At 47.9% G+C, this 22,971-nt stretch overlaps 1 protein-coding gene across 1 annotated transcript in view; it reads left to right on the top strand.

Moving 5' to 3' along the window:
• The window catches only part of depdc5 (DEP domain containing 5, GATOR1 subcomplex subunit), a 221,816-nt gene that overhangs the window by 150,609 nt on the left and 48,236 nt on the right, over positions 1–22,971 (top strand). The window contains 4 exon segments of the mRNA XM_072587095.1: positions 3,124–3,291; positions 4,957–5,176; positions 13,964–14,097; positions 16,634–16,757. Coding sequence (XP_072443196.1) covers positions 3,124–3,291; positions 4,957–5,176; positions 13,964–14,097; positions 16,634–16,757 — 646 coding nt within the window.

Below are 22,971 nucleotides of genomic sequence, written 5' to 3'. Positions count from 1 at the left end.
CTATCCCTGATTGGCCTTACCCTCATTCTGACCATCCACTTGTCCCGTACATAAGTGAGGGACTTCCCTTAATCCTATCTGCCAAGGGTTTTTCATGCCCCCTTCTAGCTCTCCTAAGTCCATCCTTCAGTTCCATCCTGACTATCTTGTAACCCTCTAAAGCCCTGTCCAATCCTTGCTTCCTCAACCTTAAGTAAGCTTCCTTCTTCCTCTTGACTTGATGTTCCACATCCCTTGTCACCCAAGGTTCCTTCACCCTACCATCTCTTCCTTGCCTCAGTGGGACAGACCTATCCAGCACTCACACCAAGTGCTCCCTAAACAACCTCCAGATTTCTGTCGTGCACTTCCCTGAGAATATCTGCTCCCAGTTTATGTTTCACAGTTCCTGTCTAAAAGCATTGTAATCCCCCCTCCCCCAATTAAATACTTTCCCATACCCTCTGCTTCCATCCCTCTCCATGCCTATAGTAATGGTCAGGGAGTTGTGATCACTATCACCAAGAGATCTGACACCTGGCCTGGTTTGTTGCCAAGCACCAAATCCAATATGGCCTCCCCTCTAGTCAGCCTATCTACATATTGAGTCAGAAACCCTTCCTGGACACACCTGGCAAAATCTACTCCATCCAAACTATTTGCACTAAGGAGGTTCCAATCAATATTGGGGAAGTTGAGGTTACCCATGACAACAACCCTGTTACTTCTGCACCTTTCCACAACTGTAGGGTCTGTTTCCATGCTGTACACCTCTATGACTCTATCTGTCCCCCAGTCTGCTCCTCTATGTCTCTGTTGCTGGGGGGGAGGGGGGGGGCTTGTAGAAAACTCCCAATCAAGTGACTGTTCCTTTCCTGTTTTTGACTCCCCACCCCCCCCCCTCCCCCATACTGACTCTGCTGACAAACCCCTCCTCAACAACCTCCCTTTCTGCAGCTGTGATACTGTCCCTGATTAGCAATGCCACTTCCCCCCCCCCTCCTCCTCTTTTACCTCCCTCCCTATTCCTTTTGAAACATCTAAACCCTGGAACATCCAGCAGCCATCCCTGCCCCTGTGATATCCAAATCCCTGTAACAGCCACAATATCGTAGCCCCAAGCACTGATCCATGCTCTGAGTTTGTCACCCTTCTTCCTGACCCTTATTTCATTAAAACAGACACACTTCAACCCATCACACTTGACTGTTCCTTTGCCCTGTCAACTGTCTATCTGTCCTCACAGACTCTCTGCACCTATATCTGACTGTCACCACCTCCTCCATCATCTGATGTTTAGCTCCCTTTCTTGCCCTCATGCCAATCTAGTTTAAACCTCCTTGTTCAAACTGAAAGCAAAAGTCAGAACCCTGGGTGTGTGTGAGCCTGACTCTACCCACTCACGCTTCCTTTGCCAAATTAAAAAAAAAACCAAAGTTATTTACTGAGTTTCCACTCAGCTCGGCACTGGCTTTTCAACACCTGCTCTTCAAGGACAGAACAAATCCCATGTAAAGGCACATTACCCCACAATGCTCAGCTTGGCGTCAGGCTCACTGCTCTCCAATGGCAGATTTCAAGGTGACCGGTGGGACCCATTGAGTGTCAGGCCAGGCTGGCTAACAGCCCAGATCGGCTCTTTTGAGTTCTCTTGCCAGTTCTCCCGTTCTCTCTTGGACGGGCTAGCCCTCCCACCTCACACCTCACCTCTGCTCCCACCCAATCCCTATGCCACCTCAGTGTCTCTCAAAACTCCCCAACAGACTTCCTCGTTACCCTCCATGCCAGCTCAGGGCCCCTTCCACATTCAGCCAGCATCATGTGGGGCCTTGCTTTGTGGTGTAGGATGGGTATTCAGGCAGTAGGGGATGGGATATGGGGGGGTGTACAGATGACGGGTACAGAGGGTGGCGTCAGGTGGTTGGCAGGGTTTAGATTAGATTCCCTACAGTGTGGACACAAGCCCTTCGGCCCAATAAGTCCACACTGACCCTCTGAAGAGTAATCCACCCAGACCCATCTCCCTCTAACTAATGCACCTAACACTATGGGCAGTTTAGCATGACCAATTCACCTAACCTGCACACCTTTGGATTGTGGGAGGAAACCAGAGCACCCGGAGGAAACCCACACAGACACAGGGAGAACGTGCAAACTTCACACAGACACCCAAGGTTGGAATCGAACTCAGGTCCCTGGCACTGTGAGGCAGCAGTGCTAACCACTGAGCCACCATGCCACCCTTAGTTAGCTGGGTTCAGATTGTGATTGCCTGGGGAGGGCTGTCAGGGAGACCTCTTTGTGAGTGATAGAGTTGGGAGGGGCACTTGAGCAGTTCCCTAGATGTTAGCCTCAGTTTTAAGTCTATCCAACCTTTTACAAAATTGTTACGGCACAGAAGGAGGCCATTTGGCAAATCGTGCCTTTAGTGATTTTGTTGCCTAGCACCAAACTCCTGCTTTCCCCCCATACCCTTTCTGTCCAAGTAACCATCAAACACCCCTCCTGAAGACCTCAATTGAACACATTTCCAAGCAGTGCGTTCCAGACCCTAACTATTTGTGATGTAAAGGAAGACTTTCTTTCATCACCCTTTGCTTCTTTTGCATGTCACTTTAAATCTATACCCTCTCCATATTTTCTTTTATGAGCAGAAGCAGTTTCTCCCTGTGTAATCTAACCGGCCTGCTCTTGATTTTGAAAGCCTCCGTCAGCTGCCCTCTCAACCTCCTTTCCAAACCTACTGTCTACCCTCTCTCCCGAAGTTTCTCATTCCTGCTGCCCATTCTTGCAAATCACTTCTGCACTCTCTCTAATACATTCGCATCCTTCCTGTGATATGGCGCCCATGACTGTACACAGGAACAAGGAATTGGTGAAGGATGGTGGGAGGTGTGGTGGGGAGACAGGAAAGGAGGGATTGCAGATATAGGGAGGGCGAGGGCATTGTACAGTGGCTATGACTGACGGAGGATGGCTGTATTTTCATCCCTGATGAAGGGCTTGTGCCCGAAACGTCGACTCTCCCGCTCCTCGGGTGCTGACTGACCGGCTGTGCTTTTTCAGCGCCACACTTTTCGACTGATCTCCCAGCATCTGCGGTCCTTATTTTCTCTCAGCGGCTGTATTCTCTGTCTGACATAGGTACCCTTATGAATCGGCTCAGATCCAGTACACCTACAGCCTGTGCCCACCACACTCCAACACGGAGTTTGTGTCATGCTGGGTAGAATTCTTACACGAGCGGCTGGAAGAGTACAAGTGGAATTACCTGGATCAGTATATCTGCTCGTCCGGCTCTGAGGATTTCAGGTAGATATCTCCACCTCTCCTTCTCGCCCACTTTCCTGTCTCTGAGCTCCCTTGAGGGTTCTGGTTGCTCTCTCAGACCCCCCGAAAAGTTGTTCTGCTGTGGGGCACGAACCTCAGACACGGGTAAAGGATGCAGCTCAGTGCCAGAATCCCACCACGAGGCGAAGGACACTGTAGGTGCCAGCTACAGACATAACGTGGGAGAATTCTGAGAACCGCATGCTGTGTGTGAGAGATCCTGTGTACGTAGGAGTCAGCTAGGCACCGGGCCAAGATTAGAAGTCTCAATAACAGGAAGATGTTTGCCTGTGCCCTTGATCTGTGATACACCACTTTTCTCCAGCCTGGTCTATTCCAGTATTCTCTCAGCTGACATTCCACCCAGCAACCTCCATTGTCTCGAGTTCATTCACATTTCTGTGGCCTCTCCCCTCCCTATCTGTGTACTCTCCTGAAACTTGAAAGATTTACAAGGATGTTGCCAGGGTTGGAGGGTTTGAGCTACAGGGAGAGGTTGACCAGGCTGGGGCTGTTTCCCCTGGAGCGTCGGAGGTTGAGGGGCGACCTTATAGAGGTTTACAAAATCATGAGGGATCATGGATAGGGTAAATAGGCAAAGTCTTTTCCCTGGGGTCGGGGAGTCCAGAACTAGAGGGCATAGGTTTAGGGTGAGAGGGGAAAGATATAAAAGGGACCTAAGGGGCAACTTTTTCTCACAGAGGGTGGTGCGTGTATGGAATGAGCTGCCAGAAGAAGTGGTGGAGGCTGGTACAATTGCAACATTTAAAAGGCATCTGGGTGGGTATATGAATAGGAAGGGTTTGGAGGGATATGGGCCGGGTGCTGGCAGGTGGGACTAGATTGGGTTGGGATATCTGGTCGGCATGGACGGGTTGGACATGCTGTACATTTCTATGACTCTAAGTCTCCCAGATCTCTATATCCGTCAGTTCTAACCTTCTAACTTCTATTCTCTCTCATTTTTTGTTTCTCCTGTGTAGTCCACGTGCACTAGTGACCTGAAAGTTGATGCGTTGGCATGCCAACTGGCAATGTGCAGACCCTCTCAGCAGCCAAGCATCTTAAAGCGAACATTTCTCTCAGCCGTTCTCCCCCCTCCCAACCCAGACCCCGTTTAATCGCTCCATCATTGGTGACCATGTATTATGCCGTCTCAACTTTAAGCTCTTGCATTTCCTCTCTGAACCTCTCCACCTCGCTGCCCTCCATTTCTTTTCTTGTGGGATGTGAGTATCGCTGGCTTGACCAGCACTTATTGCCCATCCCTAGTTGCCCTTGGGAAGGCAGTGGTGAGCTGTGTTCTGGAACCGCTCAGTCCCACAATGCCCTTAGGGTGGGAATTCCAGGATTCTGTCCCAGTAACAGTGAAGGAACAGCGATATATTTCCAAGTCAGGATGGTGAGTGGCTTGGACGGGAGTAAACCTTTAAAATGTCCCTTCAAAAAGAACGCCTTTGACCAAGCTTCTGGTCTCGGATTTCCCGATCATCTTTGCATCAGATTTTATCTGGCGGCACTCCTGTGAAGCATTCTGGGTAATCTCCTGTACTAAAAGTGTGGTATAAATGCAAGTTGTTCTTGAAGTAAGTGAGACTGTGAAAGTCAGTGAGTAAGTCTCTTTGTTTTTGTCTTGCTGCCCCAAAGCCTGATCGAATCCCTGAAGTTCTGGAGGACGAGGTTCCTTCTGCTCCCGGCCTGTGTAACAGCCACCAAGCGGATCGTAGAGGGAGAGAGCCGCTGTGATGTTTATGGAGAGAAGCTCCACTCAGACCAGGAGGAGTGGCAGCTGCTGGACGGCTTCATTCGCTTCGTAGAGGGTCTGAACCGAATCCGGAGGCGGCATCGTTCCGACAGAATCATCCGGGTGAGGCTGCTGCTTGACCTTCCAGTGGGACACCCCTTATTGGCACCAGGGACTGGGACAGTAGAGTGTGGAGTTGACCTGACCAGGGGGCGAGAGCTGTGTTGATGTTTGGCAGCTGCCCAGCATCGCTTGGACTGTGAACCACCTTTCTTAGTTCTTACTGTCCTCTTGGACTTGAGAGGCAGTATTCCCATTCACTAAGGGAGGGAAGAGATTAACATTGCCCAATGAAAACAGAAATCACTGGAGAAGCTCAGCAGGTCTGGCAGCATCTGTGGAGAGAAAGCAGAGTTAACGTTTGGAACCAGTGACTCTTCCTCAGAGCAGATGGTGACTGGGAAATTGTCAGTGTATATGCAGAAGATCAGGTGATAAGATCAGCCCACAAACAAATACCCCAAGCTTCCAGTTACCTGCCACTTGCCCAGCCCCCCGCTCCCCTCCCCGCGCCCCCACCCCCCCCCCCCCACTGCCGTTCCCTGTCTCAGGCTTGCTGCAGTGCTCCAGGGAAGCTCAGCACAAGCCGGAAGAACAGCCCCTCATTTTCCGCTTGGGGACTCTGCAGCCTCTGGATTCAGTATCGAGTTCAATCATTTTCGGGTCTGAGCACCTTCTCCCATGTCCTTCCCCCAACCCCTACACACCAGGCCTTGTCATCACATGGGCTGCTAAGACACACATCCCATCGTTAGTCACTAACCGTCCTCATTAAAACCTATTCTAGCCAGATTGTCAACCCCTCCTTTGTTCATCCTGCCTTTGGGTTCTATCCGCATCGATCATTCACTCCTTATCCCCTCCCCCGACCCTCTCTTCTGCACATTTTGCCAGCTACTTTCAGTCTGTGGAAGGGTCACTTGACCCAAAGCATTACCTCTGATTTCTCTCCACAAATGTTGCAAGACCTCATGAGTTTTTTCAGCAATTTCAGTTTGTTTCTGATTTCCCGCGTCCACAGTTCTTTTTGGTTTTTAACTTCGCTTAACTTGCTTTGGCTGAACTGCGCCAACTAACATAATGTACAGTATACAGGTTAACACCAGAGGAAGGGCTTTGGTGAAATTGCCGATTTCTGAAGTAAATGGGTACACCCTCCCTCTTTCAGTTAGGAAGGAAATAAATCGTAACCATCCATTGGACTCGATTTTGCTGGAATAAAATTGAGTGATCTAGCGACAAAATTAACTGTCAACTTGTGGTGAGGAAGAGATGAAGCATTAATCTCTTCCCCAAGTACAGGTTAATTGGTAGTCCTTGTGTCATGAGCATGTGCAAACCATATCTTGCCCTGCTTGACCTCCAACCTGAGTTTCACAATGTTACTACTTTCGCACATGAATAGTAGAACTTAGAACAGTACACGCCCTTCGACCCTGGATGTTTTACTATTTCTCCTACTCTAACATCAAACTAACCAATGTAACCTTCATTTTATTATTATCCAAGAGTCGCTTAAATGTTCCTAACGTATCTGACTGTACTACCACTGCTGATGGTGCATTCCACACACCCACCACTCTCTGTGTAAAGAACCGACCTCTGACATCCCCCTTAAACCTTCCTCCAATCACTTTAAAATTATGGCCCCTTGTGATAGACATTTCTGCCCTGGGAACAAGTCTCTGGCTATCCACTCTATTTACGCCTCTCATCATCTTGTACACCTCTGTCAAGTCACCTCTCATCCTTCTTCACTCCAATGAGAAAAGCCCTAGCTCCCTCAACCTTTCTTCATAAGACATGCTCTCCAGCCTAGGCAGCATCCTGGCAAATCTCCTCTGCACCCTCTCTAAAGCTTCCATATCCTTCCTATAATGAGTCCATTAGGCTTGACACAGATAGTTATGTCTGGTAATTAACAGTGTAAGGATACTGAAAGCTGGGATCACTCTTGGAAGGAGTAACAGGAATGCAGAGTACTGAGCTTAATGGTAAGATTCTTGGTAGTGTAGATGAGCAGAGAGATCTCTGTGTCCAGATCCCTGAAAGATACCGCCCAGGTTGATAGGGTTGTCAAGAAGGCGTACGTGTTAGCTTTTATTGGTAGAGGGATTGAGTTTTGGAGCCATGAGGTCATGCTGCAGCTCTACAAAACTGCTGCAGCCGCACTTGGAGTATTGCATACAGTTCTGGTCACTGCGTTATAGGAATGATGTGGAAGTGTTGGAAAGGGTTCAGAGGATGTTTACTAGGATGTTGCCTGGTTTGGAGGGTAGGTCTTATGAGGAAAGGCTGAGGGAATTGAGGCTGTTTCCATTGGAGAGCAGAAGGTTGAGAGGCGAATTAATTGAGACATACAAGATGATCAGAGGGTTAGATAGGGTGGACAGTGAGAGCCTTTTTCCTCGGATGGTGAGGGCTAGCACAAGGGGACATAGCTTTAAACTGAGGGGTGATAGATATAGGACAGATGTCAGAGGTAGGTTCTTTACTCAGAATAGTGGGGGTGTGGAACGCACTGCCTGCGACGGTAGTAGACTCGCCAACTTTAAGGGCATTTAAATGGTAATTGGATAAAAATATGGATGAAAATGGAATAGTATAGGATAGATAGGCTTCAGATTGGTTCCATAGGTCAGTACAACACCGCAGGCCAAATGGCCTGTACTGTGCTGGAATGTCCTATGTTAACAGCGTGGGCCGAAGGGCCTGTTCTGCGCTGGAATGTCCTATGTTCCATGTTCTTCCCGAGAAAGCGTGAACTCATTTCTTCAGCTTCTGAATAATTAAAGATCTTTCTAAATTAAAAGTTACACTTTTCCTTTTGTACTTTTTCTTTCCATTCTTTCTCTCAATCCAGTTTTTCCTTTCACTTCCCATTCCATACTTGATTTGCCAATTTATTTCACCCACTCTAATTCCCCCTCCTCTCGTTGTCTATTTTCCCAATCTTTTTCTCTCAGGTAAAAGACTCTGCAATCCTTCACCAAGGATCGAGCTGTCTTGTTGTGTTCACAGTGCAGTTAGCAACACTCCTCTCCAGTGACTTGACTTGATCCATAACAATGTAAGAGAGAGGAGCAGGTGTAGGACATTCAGCCCCTCAGTTCTGTTCTGTCATTCAATCAGATCATAGAGTCACTGAGTTGTACAGTAGGGAGACACACCCTTCGGTCCAACTTGTCCACACCGACCAGATATCCTAAATTAATCTCGTCCCATTTGCCAGCACTTATCCTTCCTATTTGTGGATCCATCCAGATGCCTTTTAAATGCTGTAATTGTACCAGCCTCCATTGCTTCCTTTGGCAGCTCATTCCATGCACGCACCACCCTCTGTATGAAGAAGTTGCCCCTTGTGTCCCTTTTAAATCTAATTTTGTAAGTCTCAATGAGATCCTTGCTCATCCTTCTGAACTGCAGAGTCTCCTCGATCTCTCCTCATAGGTCAGTCCCACCATCCCAGGAATCGGGTTGACGAACCTCTGCTGCACTCCCCTCAATGATATGTACACCCCCCCCCCCCCCCCCCCCTTTGTGTTAGGGGATCAAAACTGCATACAACACTCTCTAAATACAGTCCATCCATGGTTCGATAACAACTGGAGCCAAATCCCCTCGCCATAAAGGCCAAGTAAAATTTGCCTTCTTAATTGCATGTCAGTGGCTCAAGAACATGGGCAGCTCCTGATGCCTTTGGAGATCCACATTTTACACTCACTCACAAGGTAAGGAATACTCTGCACCACAATTCATCCTATGAAAATGGATAGCCCAGTACTTCTCCACATTAAATTCCACCTGCTATGCTCGTGCCCACTCACTCGGTCCAAATCCCTTTGAAGGTCATCTTCTACCTCAGTTTGATCTTCCCACACCATCCCCTATCCTTTAGTTCCCTCAGTGTGCAAAAATCCATCAGTCTCCATCTGCTATACGCTCGAAGTCTGAGTAGAGAATTACAAAGGGTCTTAACCTTAAGAGGAAATGTCTTCCCATTTCCGTTTTCAATACTTGACCCAGTATTCCGAGACTCGGGGCTTGTGTCCTAGATCCCTCAGCCTGGAGTGCATGTTCTCAGCATCTATCCTATCAAGCCCCTTCCCAAAGTTATAATAGAATCACCCCTTACTATTCAGCTTCAGAGAGTAAGGGTCTAATCTGTCAGGCAATCCTTTTTGCCCCAGGAATTGGTCTTGCAAATTTATATTGCACACCCTCAAGAGGTAGTATATTGTCCATTGATGAAAGTGACCAAACCCTTATATAGCAATCCAGCTGTGGTCCCTTTAGAGTCCAATATAGTTCTCCAGCTCTGTCAGGGGCAGCAGTTTTCTTGATACACTCTGATGTGACATTGTGATTTCCGCAGCCCCAGTCATATGCTGTCAGCAATGCGATAGGATTTGCACATGAAAACATGAACCTCATTTGGAATGAGATGAGCTTTCAGTCCACATCTGAGCTGTCATTGAGCCTCCCCCTTTTTTCCCTCACTGGAGTATCATCTCACTGGCTCCCACTTATCTGCTGCTGAAACCCTTGTGCATACAGTTATCACCTCTAGACTTATCTGTCCCAGCAAAGTCTTCCTCAGTCTCCCATCTTCTACTCTATAACCTTGAAGGTGTCCGAATCCTTGCTGCTTGTGTTCTAACTTGCATCACGTCACAGTTGCCCATCAGCCCTGTGCTCGTTGACCTACATTGGCTCCTGGTTAAACAACATCTCAATTATAGTGTTCTCATCCAGTTTGCAAATTCCTCCCTGTCCTAGCCCCTTCCGATTTCTGTCCTCTTTTGTTGTTGACTGTGCCTCAGTCCAACTTTGAGTTAATTGATTGCTCAAGCTGTCCAGTTGAAATATTCCCGTACAGATGAACATACAGACTTATTCCTTACTGGTGGAGCACAATTTCTCCAGTTGATTGAATGGGGTTAGGACAATTACGCAGTGGAACACTGAAAGTCAAACTAAATATTGTCAGGAAGCTATGCTCCCTGATGTCAGCTCCACAAAGTATAAGGTCCATACCCATCTGTCTAGTCCAAGGACTGTTTATAGCAGGAATGGTGTCTTATAATATAAGCCCCAGCCAATAGCCATGTGGCATCAGTTTTGATTGAAGATGTGAAATTAACTGGGGATGTATATTTTTTGTATAAATTGCCCGTAGTGTTAGGTAAGGGGTAGATGTAGGGGTATGGGTGGGTTGCGCTTCGGCGGGGCGGTGTGGACTTGTTGGGCCGAAGGGCCTGTTTCCACACTGTAAGTAATCTAATCTAAAATATATCTGTGTGTATATTTTATATATATCGTTCCTGTACAAAATTACATTCTGAATTTTGTTCCAGCCAGAATTGTCCCCAATAACCACATTATTTGATGACACATTTCAACCCTTTTTCTATTGCTTCTGTCTAAAGTGTCAAGCTGCAAGTCCCTTGCTCTGTCTGACTGGATTTAATTTTAGATCCATCAGCTGATTAGCCTTTGAGGGGTGCAGTAGTGAGGAGACTGGAGAATATCGATGGGCATTGTTGTCATTGGAGGTTTCCCTTCGGCCTTGGTCATTGGAAGAGTACAGGTTTCCCGGCAACAGGGACTGCATGTGTCTGTGGAAATGAGATTTTCAAATGGACAGAGATTAATGGTTCAGTGATAGCTGAAGCTGCCAGATTTGGAGTGTTGCAATGAATGTCCACTGTTCTATTGGTCATCCCAGAATGTAGGACCATCGTGGTCAGTCACAGTGTAAAGACTGGAGATAAATATTACCTTGCTGCTTGTGAGGTACCAGCATAAGGCGAGCAGATTCGAATTCTGGAATATTCCTTTCACCGTTCAAGCTTCCCTCTATTCATTTGAGGCCGATTTTCCCAGGGAAGGGCATCCATTGTCTGATTGTGGCACAGATTGAAATTGGTGGGTACGATGTTGTAGTATCACAGAGACCTGGTCGCAAGAGGATCAGGGATGGGAACTAAATACCCAAAGGTACGCATCCTATCGAAAGGTGGGCATTGGGGGTGGAGTTGTTTGTTAGTAAGGAATTAAATTAAATCGATAGCAAGATGCGACGTAGAGTTGGAAGGCGTATAACCTCTGTGGGTAGAGTTGAGGAACAGCTGAAGAGAAAAGATCCTGATAGGAGTTGTGTACATAGGCCCCCTAGCGGTAGTCAGGATGTGGGGAAGAAAATAGATCAGGAAATAGAAAAGGCATGAAAGAAAGACACTGTTATAGTAATCGTGGGGGACTTTCACATGCAGGTGGAGTGGGAAAGAAAAGGAATTTGTGGAAAGTCTGCGAGATGTTTAGTTTTGGGAGCAGCTTGTGGTAGAGCCTAACAGAGAACAGACAGTTCTGGGTGTGGTGATGTGTAATGAAGCCCACTTGATCAGGCAGTCTAAGGTGAAGGAATCCCTACGGGGAGAGTGACGATAACATGATAGAATTCACCCCACAGTTTGAGAGGGAGAAGCTGGAAGCAGATGTAATGGTATTACAATTAATTAAAGGGAACTACAAAGACACGAGGGAGGAGCTGGCCAGAGTTGATGAACGGGGGATTCCAGCCGGGAAGATGGCGGAGCAGCAATGGCACCAATTTCTGGGAGGCACAGCAGACATTCTAAAGGGAGGGGGGAGATGACCATGACTGACAAGGTTAAAAATCACACAACACCAGGTTATAGTCCAACAGGTTTAATTGGAAGTACTAGCTTTCGGAGTGACACTCCTTCATCAGGTGGTTGTGGAGTGCCACCTGACGAAGGAGCATCGCTCCAAAAGCCAGTGCTTACAATTGAACCTACTGGACTATAACCTGGTGTTGTGTGAGTTTTAACTTTGTCCACCCCAGTCCAACATCGGCTCCTCCAAGTTATGACTGACAGGAGAATTCAGGGACAACATAAAAGCCAAAGCATATAATGTGGTGAAATTGGTGGGAAGCCTTTTAATAACAAGTAGAGGAGAACAAGAAAAATAATAAGGAAGGAGAAGATGAAGCGAACTAGTGATGTAAAAGAAGATTACAAGGGTTTTAGGTTATAAAAGGTAAGAAGGAAGCGAGAGTGGACATTGGTGGAAAATGAGGCTGGAGAAGCAGTAATGGGGAGCAAAGGAATGGCAGAGGAACTGAAAAGGTACTTTGTGTCAGCTTTCACGGTGGAAGACACCAACACACGCCAGACGGGAGCAGAGGTGAGTGTTGTGGTCATCTAGGAGAAGGTGCTGCAGAAGCTGAAAGGTCTGAAGGTAGATGCAGCACCTGGACCAATGGACTCCACCCCAGAGTTGTGAAGAAGATAGCTGAGGAGATTGTGGAGGCATTGGTGGTGAACTTCCAGGAACCAGTGGAGTCAGGGAGGGTGCCAGAGGACTGGAAAATGATTGATGCCATCCTATTTAAGAAGGGAAGGAGGCAGAAGATGGGAAGTTCTAGCTCAGTTAGCCTGACCTTGGTTGTTGGGAAGAGTCCATTATGGAGGTTGAGATTGCAGAGTACTTGGACGTGCATGGTAAAAATAGGGCTGAGTCAGCACGGCTTCGTCAACGGGAGGTCATGCCTGATTCATCATTTAGAATTCTTTGAGGAGGTAATGAGTGAGTCAGACAAAGGAAAACCAGTGGATATGATGTATTTGGGTTTCCAGATGGCATTGAATATGGTATCACACAGGAGGCTGCTAAAAAAGATAAGAGCCCATGGTGTTAGGGGCTAGGTACTGGCGTGGATAGAGGATTGGCTGACTGAGGGAAGGCAGAGACTGGGGATAAAAGGATTTTTTTTTCAGAATGGCAGCCAGAGACTAGTGGAGTTCTGCAGGTCTTGGTGCTGGGACCTCAACTATTTACATGTTACTTTAACCATCTAGATGAAGGAACTGAGGGCATAATTGCTAAGTTTGCAGGTGACACGAAGATAGCTGGAGGGACAGGTAGTTTTAAGGAAGTTGAAGGCTGTAGAAGGTCTTGGACAGGCTCAGAGTGGGAAAGGAAGTAGCAGATGGAATACGATGTGGGAAAGTGTGAGGTTATGTACTTTGATAGGAAAGATTTTGTGATTCTGTAATAGAGGTCTAGAATATTTTCTAAATGGAGAAAGGCTTCAGAAATCTGGGAGTCTAGTGCAGGATTTTCTTAGGGTTAACTTGCAGGTTCAGTTGACAGTTAGGAAGATAAACGCAAAGTTAGCATTCATTTCAAGAGGGCTGGAATACAAGGGCACTGATGGACTACTGAGGCTGTAGAAGGCTCTGGTCAGACCACACTTGGAATACCCAGAGCAGTTTTGGGTCCCGCGTCAAAGGAAGGATGTGCTGACGTTTGTGGGGGTCCAGCGGAGAATGATCTCTGGCAGGAAGGGATGGGTGAGGACTCTGGGTCCGGACTCAGTGGAGTTTAGAAAGGTAAGGGGCGTATCTAATTAAAACTTACAGAATACTGGATAGAGGGGGCGTGGAGATGATGTTTCCACTTGTAAGCCCTGAGGACACAGCCTCCGAGTGAAGGGACGACCCTTTCGAACTGAAATGAGGAGGAATTGCTTCAGCCAGAGGGTGAGGAATCTGTGGAACTCATTGCTGCAGAAGGAGGCCAAGTCATTGAGTGAGTTTAAGACCGAGATAGAGAGGTCCCTGATTAGTAAGGGGATCAAGGGTTACAGGGAGAAGGGTAAGAGGAATATCAGCCATGATGGAATGGTGGAGCAGACCTGATTGGCTGAATGGTCTAATTCCGCTCCAATGTGTTATGGTTTTATAATTGACTTTCAGGTGTTCATGAAGGTGATGCTTGAGGGTGGTTCAATTTGTCTGGTTTCTGCAATTCATCTTTCAGAAAGGGGCTCCCATAAAAGGACTGCAGGTGACCGGGCCCCTATCGAACTATCCGACTGAACCAGCAGGTCCACCCCTTGGGAAGAAGGGAACATCAGCTCTGTCCGCCTTGCTGGAGATGGAGGCCAACCAGAGGTGAGCTCTCCTTTGCTGTCAGTGGATTGTTACACTGTGATCCAAGTTATTCATCAGCGTTTCCTCTCTGACAGCAGAAACCATTCGATTATAATCTCTCCATCCTTGCCTCTATCTCTCCGTCCCACCTTCCCTTAGTTCCTCCATCTCTTTCTTCATTCCTTCTTCCCTCCCTCGCTCCTTCTGCTCCTGCCTCCCTCCCTCACTCCTTTCCTACCTCATAAAGCTCATGATTTGGAGATGCGGGTGTTGGACTGGGGTGGACAAAGTTAAAAATCTCACAACACCAGGTTATAGTCCAACAGGTTTATTTGGAAGCACACTAGCTTTCGGAGCGTCGCTCCTTCATCAGGTGGTTGTGGAGAACACAATTGTAAGACACAGAATTTATAGCAAAAGTTTACAGTTTGATGTAACTGAAATTATACATTGAGAAATACCTTAATTGTTATATCACACTGTAAACTTTTGCTATAAATTCAGTGTGTTACAATTGTGTCTTCCACAACCACCTGATGAAGGAGCAGCACTCCGAAAGCTAGTGTGCTTCCAATTAAACCTGTTGGACTATAACCTGGTGTTGCGTGATTTTTTTTAACTTCATAAAACTCCGGACTCTTACTGGAGAGGCACTTTAACCTTTACTTGCTGTTCGGACTGGGCATTGAGTGAAGTGGAAATCATTAACGCGATTGAATTTACACTGAGGAGAAAGCACATCAGAAATACCATCTTCATTCAGTTGTTAATGAGACCTCAGTCAGGGTGGTCTGCTTCATTACACGGGCTCCAGTTGAATAGCTCAGAGATTTTGATTCCACATTTGATTTGGGATTTCGGATTGTTGAACATTTTCAGTCTGTTCCCTCCCTATTGGTTCCAGGTTTCAGCCCGGGTGGCGGTGAGGATTTTCTGAGCCATGAGATCCCAGTGGATCTGAGGAATACAGGTTGAAATCGCCAACGTTTTTCACAGACAGCATGTGAACTAAAGCTGCAAAAGTGTGGGCTTTGCTCAGTTTTACTGGCAAGTTAAAATTAAGCGAGAGATTTCTACGCTGAGGGTTTGGGATTTTGGACTGTCATTTTGGTGGAGATTGGAGAGTTTTTGAGGGTTTTTGAGAAATAAGTATCCTGTATATTGTATATACATTAATGCCAAATATTCCATCCCATCATTGATGTTCAGTAGCAGCAGTGTGTACTACCTACATGGTGCACTGCAGAAATTCACCAAAGATCCTCAAACAGCGCCTTTCAAACCCATGACCACTTCCATCTAGAAGGACAAGGATAGAATATACCTGGGAACAGCACTACCTGCAAGGTCCCCGTCCAAGCCTCTTACCATCCTAACTTGGATAGATATCACTGTTTCTTCATTGTCACTGGGTCAAAATCCTGGAATTCCCTCCCTAACGGCATTGTGGGTCAATCTACAGCAGGAGGACTGCAGCGGTTCAAGAGGGCAGCTCACCCCCCACCTTCTCAAGGGGGCAACTAGGGACGGGCAATAAATGGCTAGCAAAGCCACCTACAACTGAAAACAATTATACTCCAGCAATAGTTGATCTTGTAAATGAGTCAACCCCAGAAATCTTTCATTTTTCATATGCTTTGTCTGGGGAGTGAGTTTTGTGGGAACAGTCGAGAGAGCTGTTTACACAATCGCTCTCCTCTCATTAAACATTGCAAATACAGGCCTAGGCAGCTAGGCCCTGCTGAATTCAGGACCACATCCAGCAACTGGTGTCAGTGCCATTAGGAATCTAGGGGCAGTAGACCATTCAGCCCCTTGAACCTACTCCGCTGATGAGGATCATGGGTAATATCTACCTCACTGCCAGATTTTACACTCTCCCTGTATCCCTTCAGATCTTTAGTAATGAGAAATCTACCAACTCTGTCTTGAAATTAATATCTGTGCTCCCACCATCCTCGAGGTAAAGAATTCCAAATATTATCCCTCCACTTGATTTCAAAAGACCAGACGTGGATTCTACCCTCTTCCAAAGTTGGCCTCAAAAACTTGCCTTGTGCACAAATACAAATTGTCAATAAAGCTCCAGTCTCAATGCAATACAACCGGGGTGTGATTTTTGAATGGGATGTTCTTAAAAATTCACTCCTGGGATGTGGGTGTGGCTGGCTGGGTCAGCATTTATTGCCCATCCCTAGTTGCCCCTTGAGAAAGGTAGTGGTGCGCTGCTGTCTTGAGATGCTATGGCACTTGATAACAGTGGGTGCCCCTCAGTTATACTTGCTTCATAACTGCCCAATTGGGTTCGCGTGGTAGTGTCCCTACCTCTGGATCAGGAAACCTGGGTTTGCATCCCACTTGCTCCAGGTCTGACCATGTGGATTTTAAAATGCCCCTGCTAATTGTGCACCTATAGATGAGAATTCCACATTCTTGTGATCCTCTTAATACTGGAGTAGCTGCTGCCTCAAAGTTCCTGGCGTTGCCGCTCCGAGGTTCAGTTTTAACACCGCTGCTACATTACCTTCTGTTTTATTTCCCTTCCCATGACCTGTAGGAGCTTTGAGGAGCAACAGGCAGCGGTCCACTCGGGGAAAGGTGCTGGCCCAGCCTCTGACAGCACCCCGCACTCCGTGGCAAACGTCGCTGTCACTCCCAGCCACGTTGACAGCCCAAGAAAGGTAATCGAGACCTCTCGCCGCTATCTGCTCAGCCGTTGAGAGTTATGAGGTTGGGAGGTTTCATTTGACAGGGAGTGAGAATATGCTCAGTGAGCACCAGGCTGGTGACCGAGTGGTTAGTTCTTGTGGGTTCAGACACCGACAGTAGACTTCTGTGGATGTTCTCGAGTTCACGAACAGTAGAACGAGGGAGGCAGGCCGATGCAAGCAATCAGGATCAGCTGTTCGTGAGCAGATCAGTGTCCATTTAATCGTGAGGGACGAAAGACTTACAGACGTACAATGGTTTTATTGTTAATCCATGTTTTAACACAAACATCGGTTAGCACGTTTCCCTTTCCCTGTTCATGAGCTAACTTCCTCCCTGGGAAAAACCCAGCTTTCTTCTTTAAATTACAAAAGCATTAAAATTAAAACTGCACGCGAGGTGCATTGTAACTTCAACCAGATTGCACAGACAATTTAGCCGGTTAAATCAGAATGGTGTTGGAGAGGGTACAGATGCCCCCATGGGATCACGAGAAGCTGGTGCCAGTGACCACTCTGTGCTCCCTTTCCAAGGATGCATAGATACAAAACGGAACCGTGAAAGAGAGGCAGGCACTTGGGGGTTACAGCCCCATCTGTGGTCTGCTGCCTAGACGTCCATACTCCACAAGGATCACCTCCAGGCCCTCAGCTTCTTCCTCTCCAACAGAGACCTCCCCCTTCACCCCCCCCCCCCCCGCCCCCCGCCCCCCCATCCAGTCCCCTTGCACTAATACCCTCCTCTGCTTCACCAAATTAGTCCTCACCCTCAATAACTTTTCCTTCAATTCTTGACATTTCTTCCAGGGGGTGCCCATGGGCACCTTGATGGGCCTCAGCTACGTCTGCCACTTTGTTGGCTCTGTCGAACAATCCCTCTTTGGTACCTACACAGGCTCTGTGCCCCAACTCTTCTGCCGTTACATCGATGACTACATCAGTTCAGCATCCTGCACCCAGGCTGAACCGGAGCAGTTCATCGACCTCGCCCACAACTTCCACCCTGCTCTCAAATTCACTTGGTCCATCTCGGACACCTCCCTCCCCTTTCTGGACCTCTTCATTTCCATCTCTGGTGACAGTCTCACAGACGGATGCTTGCGATAAACCTGGATTACACTTCCTCCCACCCCACATCCTGCAGAAACTCTGTCCTGTTTTCCCAATTCCTCTATCTCCGTTGTGTCTGCTTTGACGAGGAGACATTCCACTCCCAAGCATCCCAGATATCCATCTATTCATGCTTTCCCCTCCTCTGTCATCCAGGCAGCTTTCCATTGCACCTCGTCCATTTCCGCTCCACTGCTCTAAACTTCCCTCCCCCCTCCAAACATAATGAAGACAGGGTCCCCCTTGTCTTCCCTTGCCACCCCAGTAGTCATTGCATCAATGTATCACCTTCAAACACTTCCGCCAACTCCACCTCAACCCCACCAGCAAGAACATCTTCCATCCCTACCCCTCTCTGCCTTCCACAAGGACCATTCCCTTTGCCCGTCCTTGGTTCACGCCACTCTCCCCACCAACCTCCCCAACTCCCCTGGTAACCTCCCTTACAACTGTAAATGATACAATAGATGCGAGCACACTATCTGCCTTACCTCTATCCAGGACCCCAAGTAGTCCTTCCAGGTGAAGCAGGTTCACTTGCCTCTTCTCCAACCAGGTTTACTGCATCCAGTGCCCCTGACGTAATCTTCTCCACATCAGTGAGACCAAATATAAATTAAGGGAATGTTTCACAGAGCGTCTCAGCCAGGCCCATGAGGGCCAGCCTGGTCACTGCCCATTTCAATTCCCCTTCCCACTCCCTCTCCAATATGTCTATCCTCATCCTCCTCCATTGCCAATCAGCCCGGAGGACTCAACGTTGCGTTTTCCAATTTCAAATAACCTCCCTTCTCATCCCCCCCCCCCACCTCCCCCTTTATCTGCAGCTCCCCGCCCCCCCCCCCCCCCCCCATTCCCATCCCCTGTACTGAAGAAGGATTACACCCGACGTGTTGACATCTCCCCCTCCTGATGCTGCCTGGCCTGCTGTGTTCTTCCAGCCTCCCGCCTGTCTGCTTTAGATTTCTTAATAGCCAGCCTGGTTGAGCAGGACGCTAACTCCTTTTTGTTTCAATAAGTACACCCCAACTCATAAATACCCTGTCCAATCACCGCACCTCAATCAATTGTGGAGTAGTTCGGGTGGAACCTTTTAAAAGGACCTGCATTTCTGACAGTGACAGAGACACCAAATCACACAACACACTGTAAAATATGTGAAGAATTACAACAGGAATGGAAACACGAGGAGTTTCACACCTAGCCACGAAAACAGTGACCCTAAAACCATGACCAATGAGCTACGTTTATGTGGAGTATCATCAGGAGGAGAATGAAGAGGAGAATGGAAGTTGTCCTTGCAGAACGTGCCAACATTCATCCCCCCCAGTCATCCAGAGTGAAACAGACTATTTGGCCATTATTACATCGGGTGCTTTGTGGGATCTTGCTGTGTTCAAATTGGTTCTCATCATATAAAAAGTGACTGCGGTTCCAAAGTACCTCTCGCAGCAATGTGCTTTCAGAAGTACTGAGGTTCTAGAAGGGCTACACAAATGCAAGTCTTTCCTTTTTTTAAAAAAGACACAGTAGATTATGTGAGTATGGTTGCTTTGTCTTGGTAGCACACCATGTTGTGGGTGGTATAGAAAGCAGACTCTGTACCATGCAGGGGTTCATTTTGTGGATGGTATACAAAACAGACTCTGTACCCTGCGAAAGTACACGTTGGGGATGGTATAGAAAGCAGACTCTGTATCCTGTGGGAGTACATGTGCATGGTATAGAAAGCAGACACTCTACCCTGCGGGCATTCATGTTGGTGGTATAGAATGCAGACATTGTATCCTGCAGGAGTTCATGTTGTGGGTGGTATAGAAAGCATACTGTGTACCCTGCGGGAGTTCATGTTGTGGGTGGTATAGAAAGCATACTGTGCACCCTGCGGGAGTTCATGTTGTGGATCAGACTCTGTGCCCTGTGGGAGTTCATGTTGTGGATCAGACTCTGTGCCCTGTGGGAGTTCATGTTGTGGATGGTATAGAGAGCAGACTCTGTACCCTGTGGGAGTTCATGTTGTGGATCAGACTCTACCCTGTGGGAGTTCATGTTGTGGATCAGACTCTGTACCCTGAGGGAGTTCACGTTGTGGGTGGTATAGAGAGCAGACTCTGTACCCTGCGGGAGTTCATGTTGTGGGTGGTATAGAGAGCAGACTCTGTACCCTGTGAGAGTTCATGTTGTGGATGGTATAGAGAGCAGACTCTGTGCCCTGTGGGAGTTCATGTTGTGGGTGGTATAGAGAGCAGACTCTGTACCCTGCGGGAGTTCACGTTGTGGATCAGACTCTGTACCCTGTGGGAGTTCATGTTGTGGATGGTATAGAGAGCAGACTCTGTACCCTGTGGGAGTTCATGTTGTGGATCAGACTCTGTGCCCTGTGGGAGTTCATGTTGTGGATCAGACTCTGTGCCCTGTAGGAGTTCATGTTGTGGATCAGACTCTGTACCCTGTGGGAGTTCATGTTGTGGGTGGTATAGAGAGCAGTCTCTGTACCCTGCGTGAGTTCATGTTGTGGGTGGTATAGAGAACAGACTCTGTACGCTGTGGGAGTTCATGTTGTGGATTAGACTCTGTACCCTGTGGGAGTTCATGTTGTGGGTGGTATAGAGAGCAGACTCTGTACCCTGTGGGAGTTCATGTTGTGGATCAGACTCTGTACCCTGTGGGACTTCATGTTGTGGGTGGTATAGAGAGCAGACTCTGTACCCTGTGGGAGTTCACGTTGTGGGTGGTATAGAGAACAGACTCTGTACCCTGTGGGAGTTCATGTTGTGGGTGTTATAGAGAGCAGACTCTGTACCCTGTGGGAGTTCATGTTGTGGATCAGACTCTGTGCCCTGTGGGAGTTCATGTTGTGGATCAGGCTCTGTACCCTGCGGGAGGTCATGTTGTGGATCAGGCTCTGTACCCTGTGGGAGTTCATGTTAGGGATCAGACTCTGTACCCTGTGGGAGTTCATGTTGTGGATCAGACTCTGTACCCTGTGGGAGTTCATGTTGTGGATGGTATAGAGAGCAGACTCTGTACGCTGTGGGAGTTCATGTGGATCAGACTCTGTACGCTGTGGGAGTTCATGTTGTGGATGGTATAGAGAGCAGACTCTGTACCCTGTGGGAGTTCATGTTGTGGATGGTATAGAGAGCAGACTCTGTACCCTGTGGGAGTTCATGTTGTGGATGGTATAGAGAGCAGACTCTGTACCCTGTGGGAGTTCATGTTGTGGATCAGACTCTGTACCCTGTGGGAGTTCATGTTGTAGGTGGTATAGAGAGCAGACTCTGTACGCTGCTGATGTGGCTCAAGCCAACGTCATAGAGATGTACAGCACGGAAACAGACCCTTCACTCCAACCAGTCCATGCCGACCAGATATCCCAACCCTATCTAATCCAACCTGCCAGCATTTAGCCCGTATTCCTTTATTCATATACCCATCCAGATGCCTTTTAAGTGCTGTAATTGTACCAGCCTCCACCACTTCCTCTGGCAGCTCATTCCATACACGTACCACCCTCTGCGTGAAAAAGTTGCCCCTTAGGTCTCTTTTATATCTTTCCCCTCTCACCCTAAACCTATGCCCTCTAGTTCTGGACTCCCCCGTCCCAGGGAAAAGACCTTGTCTATTAATTCTATCCAAGCCCCTCATGATTTTATTAAAAACCTCTATAAGGTCGCCCCTCAGCCTCCAGTATTCCAGTGAAAACAGCCCTGGCAACATCCTTGTAAATCTTTTCTGAACCCTTTCAGGTTTCACATTCTCGGGGAGAATGATTTTTTTTTTGTTTGAAAAACCAAATGGGTGTAATCTCCAAGAATCTCTGAAGGAAACCCGCTCCTGCTGGACTCTGCCATGTGGTTTTTTTAAAAATGTTTTTGATTAGATTCTCTACAGTGTGGAAACAGACCCTTCAGCCCAACCAGTCCACACCAACCCTCCCCTGAGTAACCCAGCCCAGATCCATTTCCCACTGACTAATGCACCTAACACTACGGGCAATTTAGCGTGGCCAATTCACCTGAACCTGCACATCTTTGGACTGTGGGAGGAAACCGGAGCACCCGGAGAAAACCCACGCAGACACAGGGAGAACGTGCAAACTCCACACAGACAGTCACCCGAGCCCGGCATTGAACCTGGGGACCCTGGTGCTGTGCGGCAGGAGTGCTAACCACTCAGCTACCGTGCCACCCCAAAAATGCAGTGTTAGCTTTGACCAGTTTTGTTCACAGGGACTGGAGGAATCAAGGTCACTGTTATGTCATGAGGTACAAATGTGCAAGTAGGGTTCACTCATCCTGGGTGACCAGTCAGTTAGATCTTGGCTGACCTGCGTCTTGTCTCCAGCTCCTCGCTGGTGTTCTACGTTCTCCACCCCCCACCACCACCCCCCCCCAAACCGAGATCTACCCACCTCCATCCTGAAGACTTCAGCGGTCATCCTGCGAACAGTTCCAGCATTTCGCTAGGGACAAAAGCAGAAGTTGCTGGAAAAGCTCAGCAGATCTGGCAGCACCTGTGGAGAGAAATCAGAGTTGACGTTTCAGGTCGAGTGACCCTTGCTCAGATACCTCTCTGCAAGTTTAACTCCCCGGCATTTCGCTTACCTCTATGAATAAATAACTTCCCATGTTGCTTCTGCCATGCCAATTGTGCCCCTCCCCATGTTTGAGATACTGCTATGGTTTACTTCTCATTTCAATTTAATTGTAATCCCGATATCATTGTTCAAGAAAGCATCCCAGCTAATTCTGAAAGGTGATCCACAGCAGAATATAAGTTATTGTTGCTGCAGAATCCAGATGAAGTCAGCACTTGGCCTCGGGTGACTGACAGTGTGGAGTTTGCACGTTCTCCCCCTGTCTGCGTGGGTTTCCTCCGGGTGCTCCGGTTTCCTCCCACAGTCCAAAGATGTGCAGGTCAGGTGGATTAGCCACGCTAAATTGCCCGTAGTGTTAGGTGCATTAGTCAGAGGGAAATGGGTCTGGGGTGGGTTACTCAGGGGAGGGTTGGTGTGGACTGGTTGGGCTGAAGGGTCTGTTTCCACACTGTAGAGAATCTAATCAAAACATTTTTT

This window comes from Chiloscyllium punctatum, chromosome 17 (genome assembly GCF_047496795.1).
Source record: "Chiloscyllium punctatum isolate Juve2018m chromosome 17, sChiPun1.3, whole genome shotgun sequence".
Lineage (NCBI taxonomy): Eukaryota > Metazoa > Chordata > Chondrichthyes > Orectolobiformes > Hemiscylliidae > Chiloscyllium > Chiloscyllium punctatum.
Note: the sequence above shows the minus strand (reverse complement) of the source record. Positions and strands in the feature narration are given on the sequence as shown.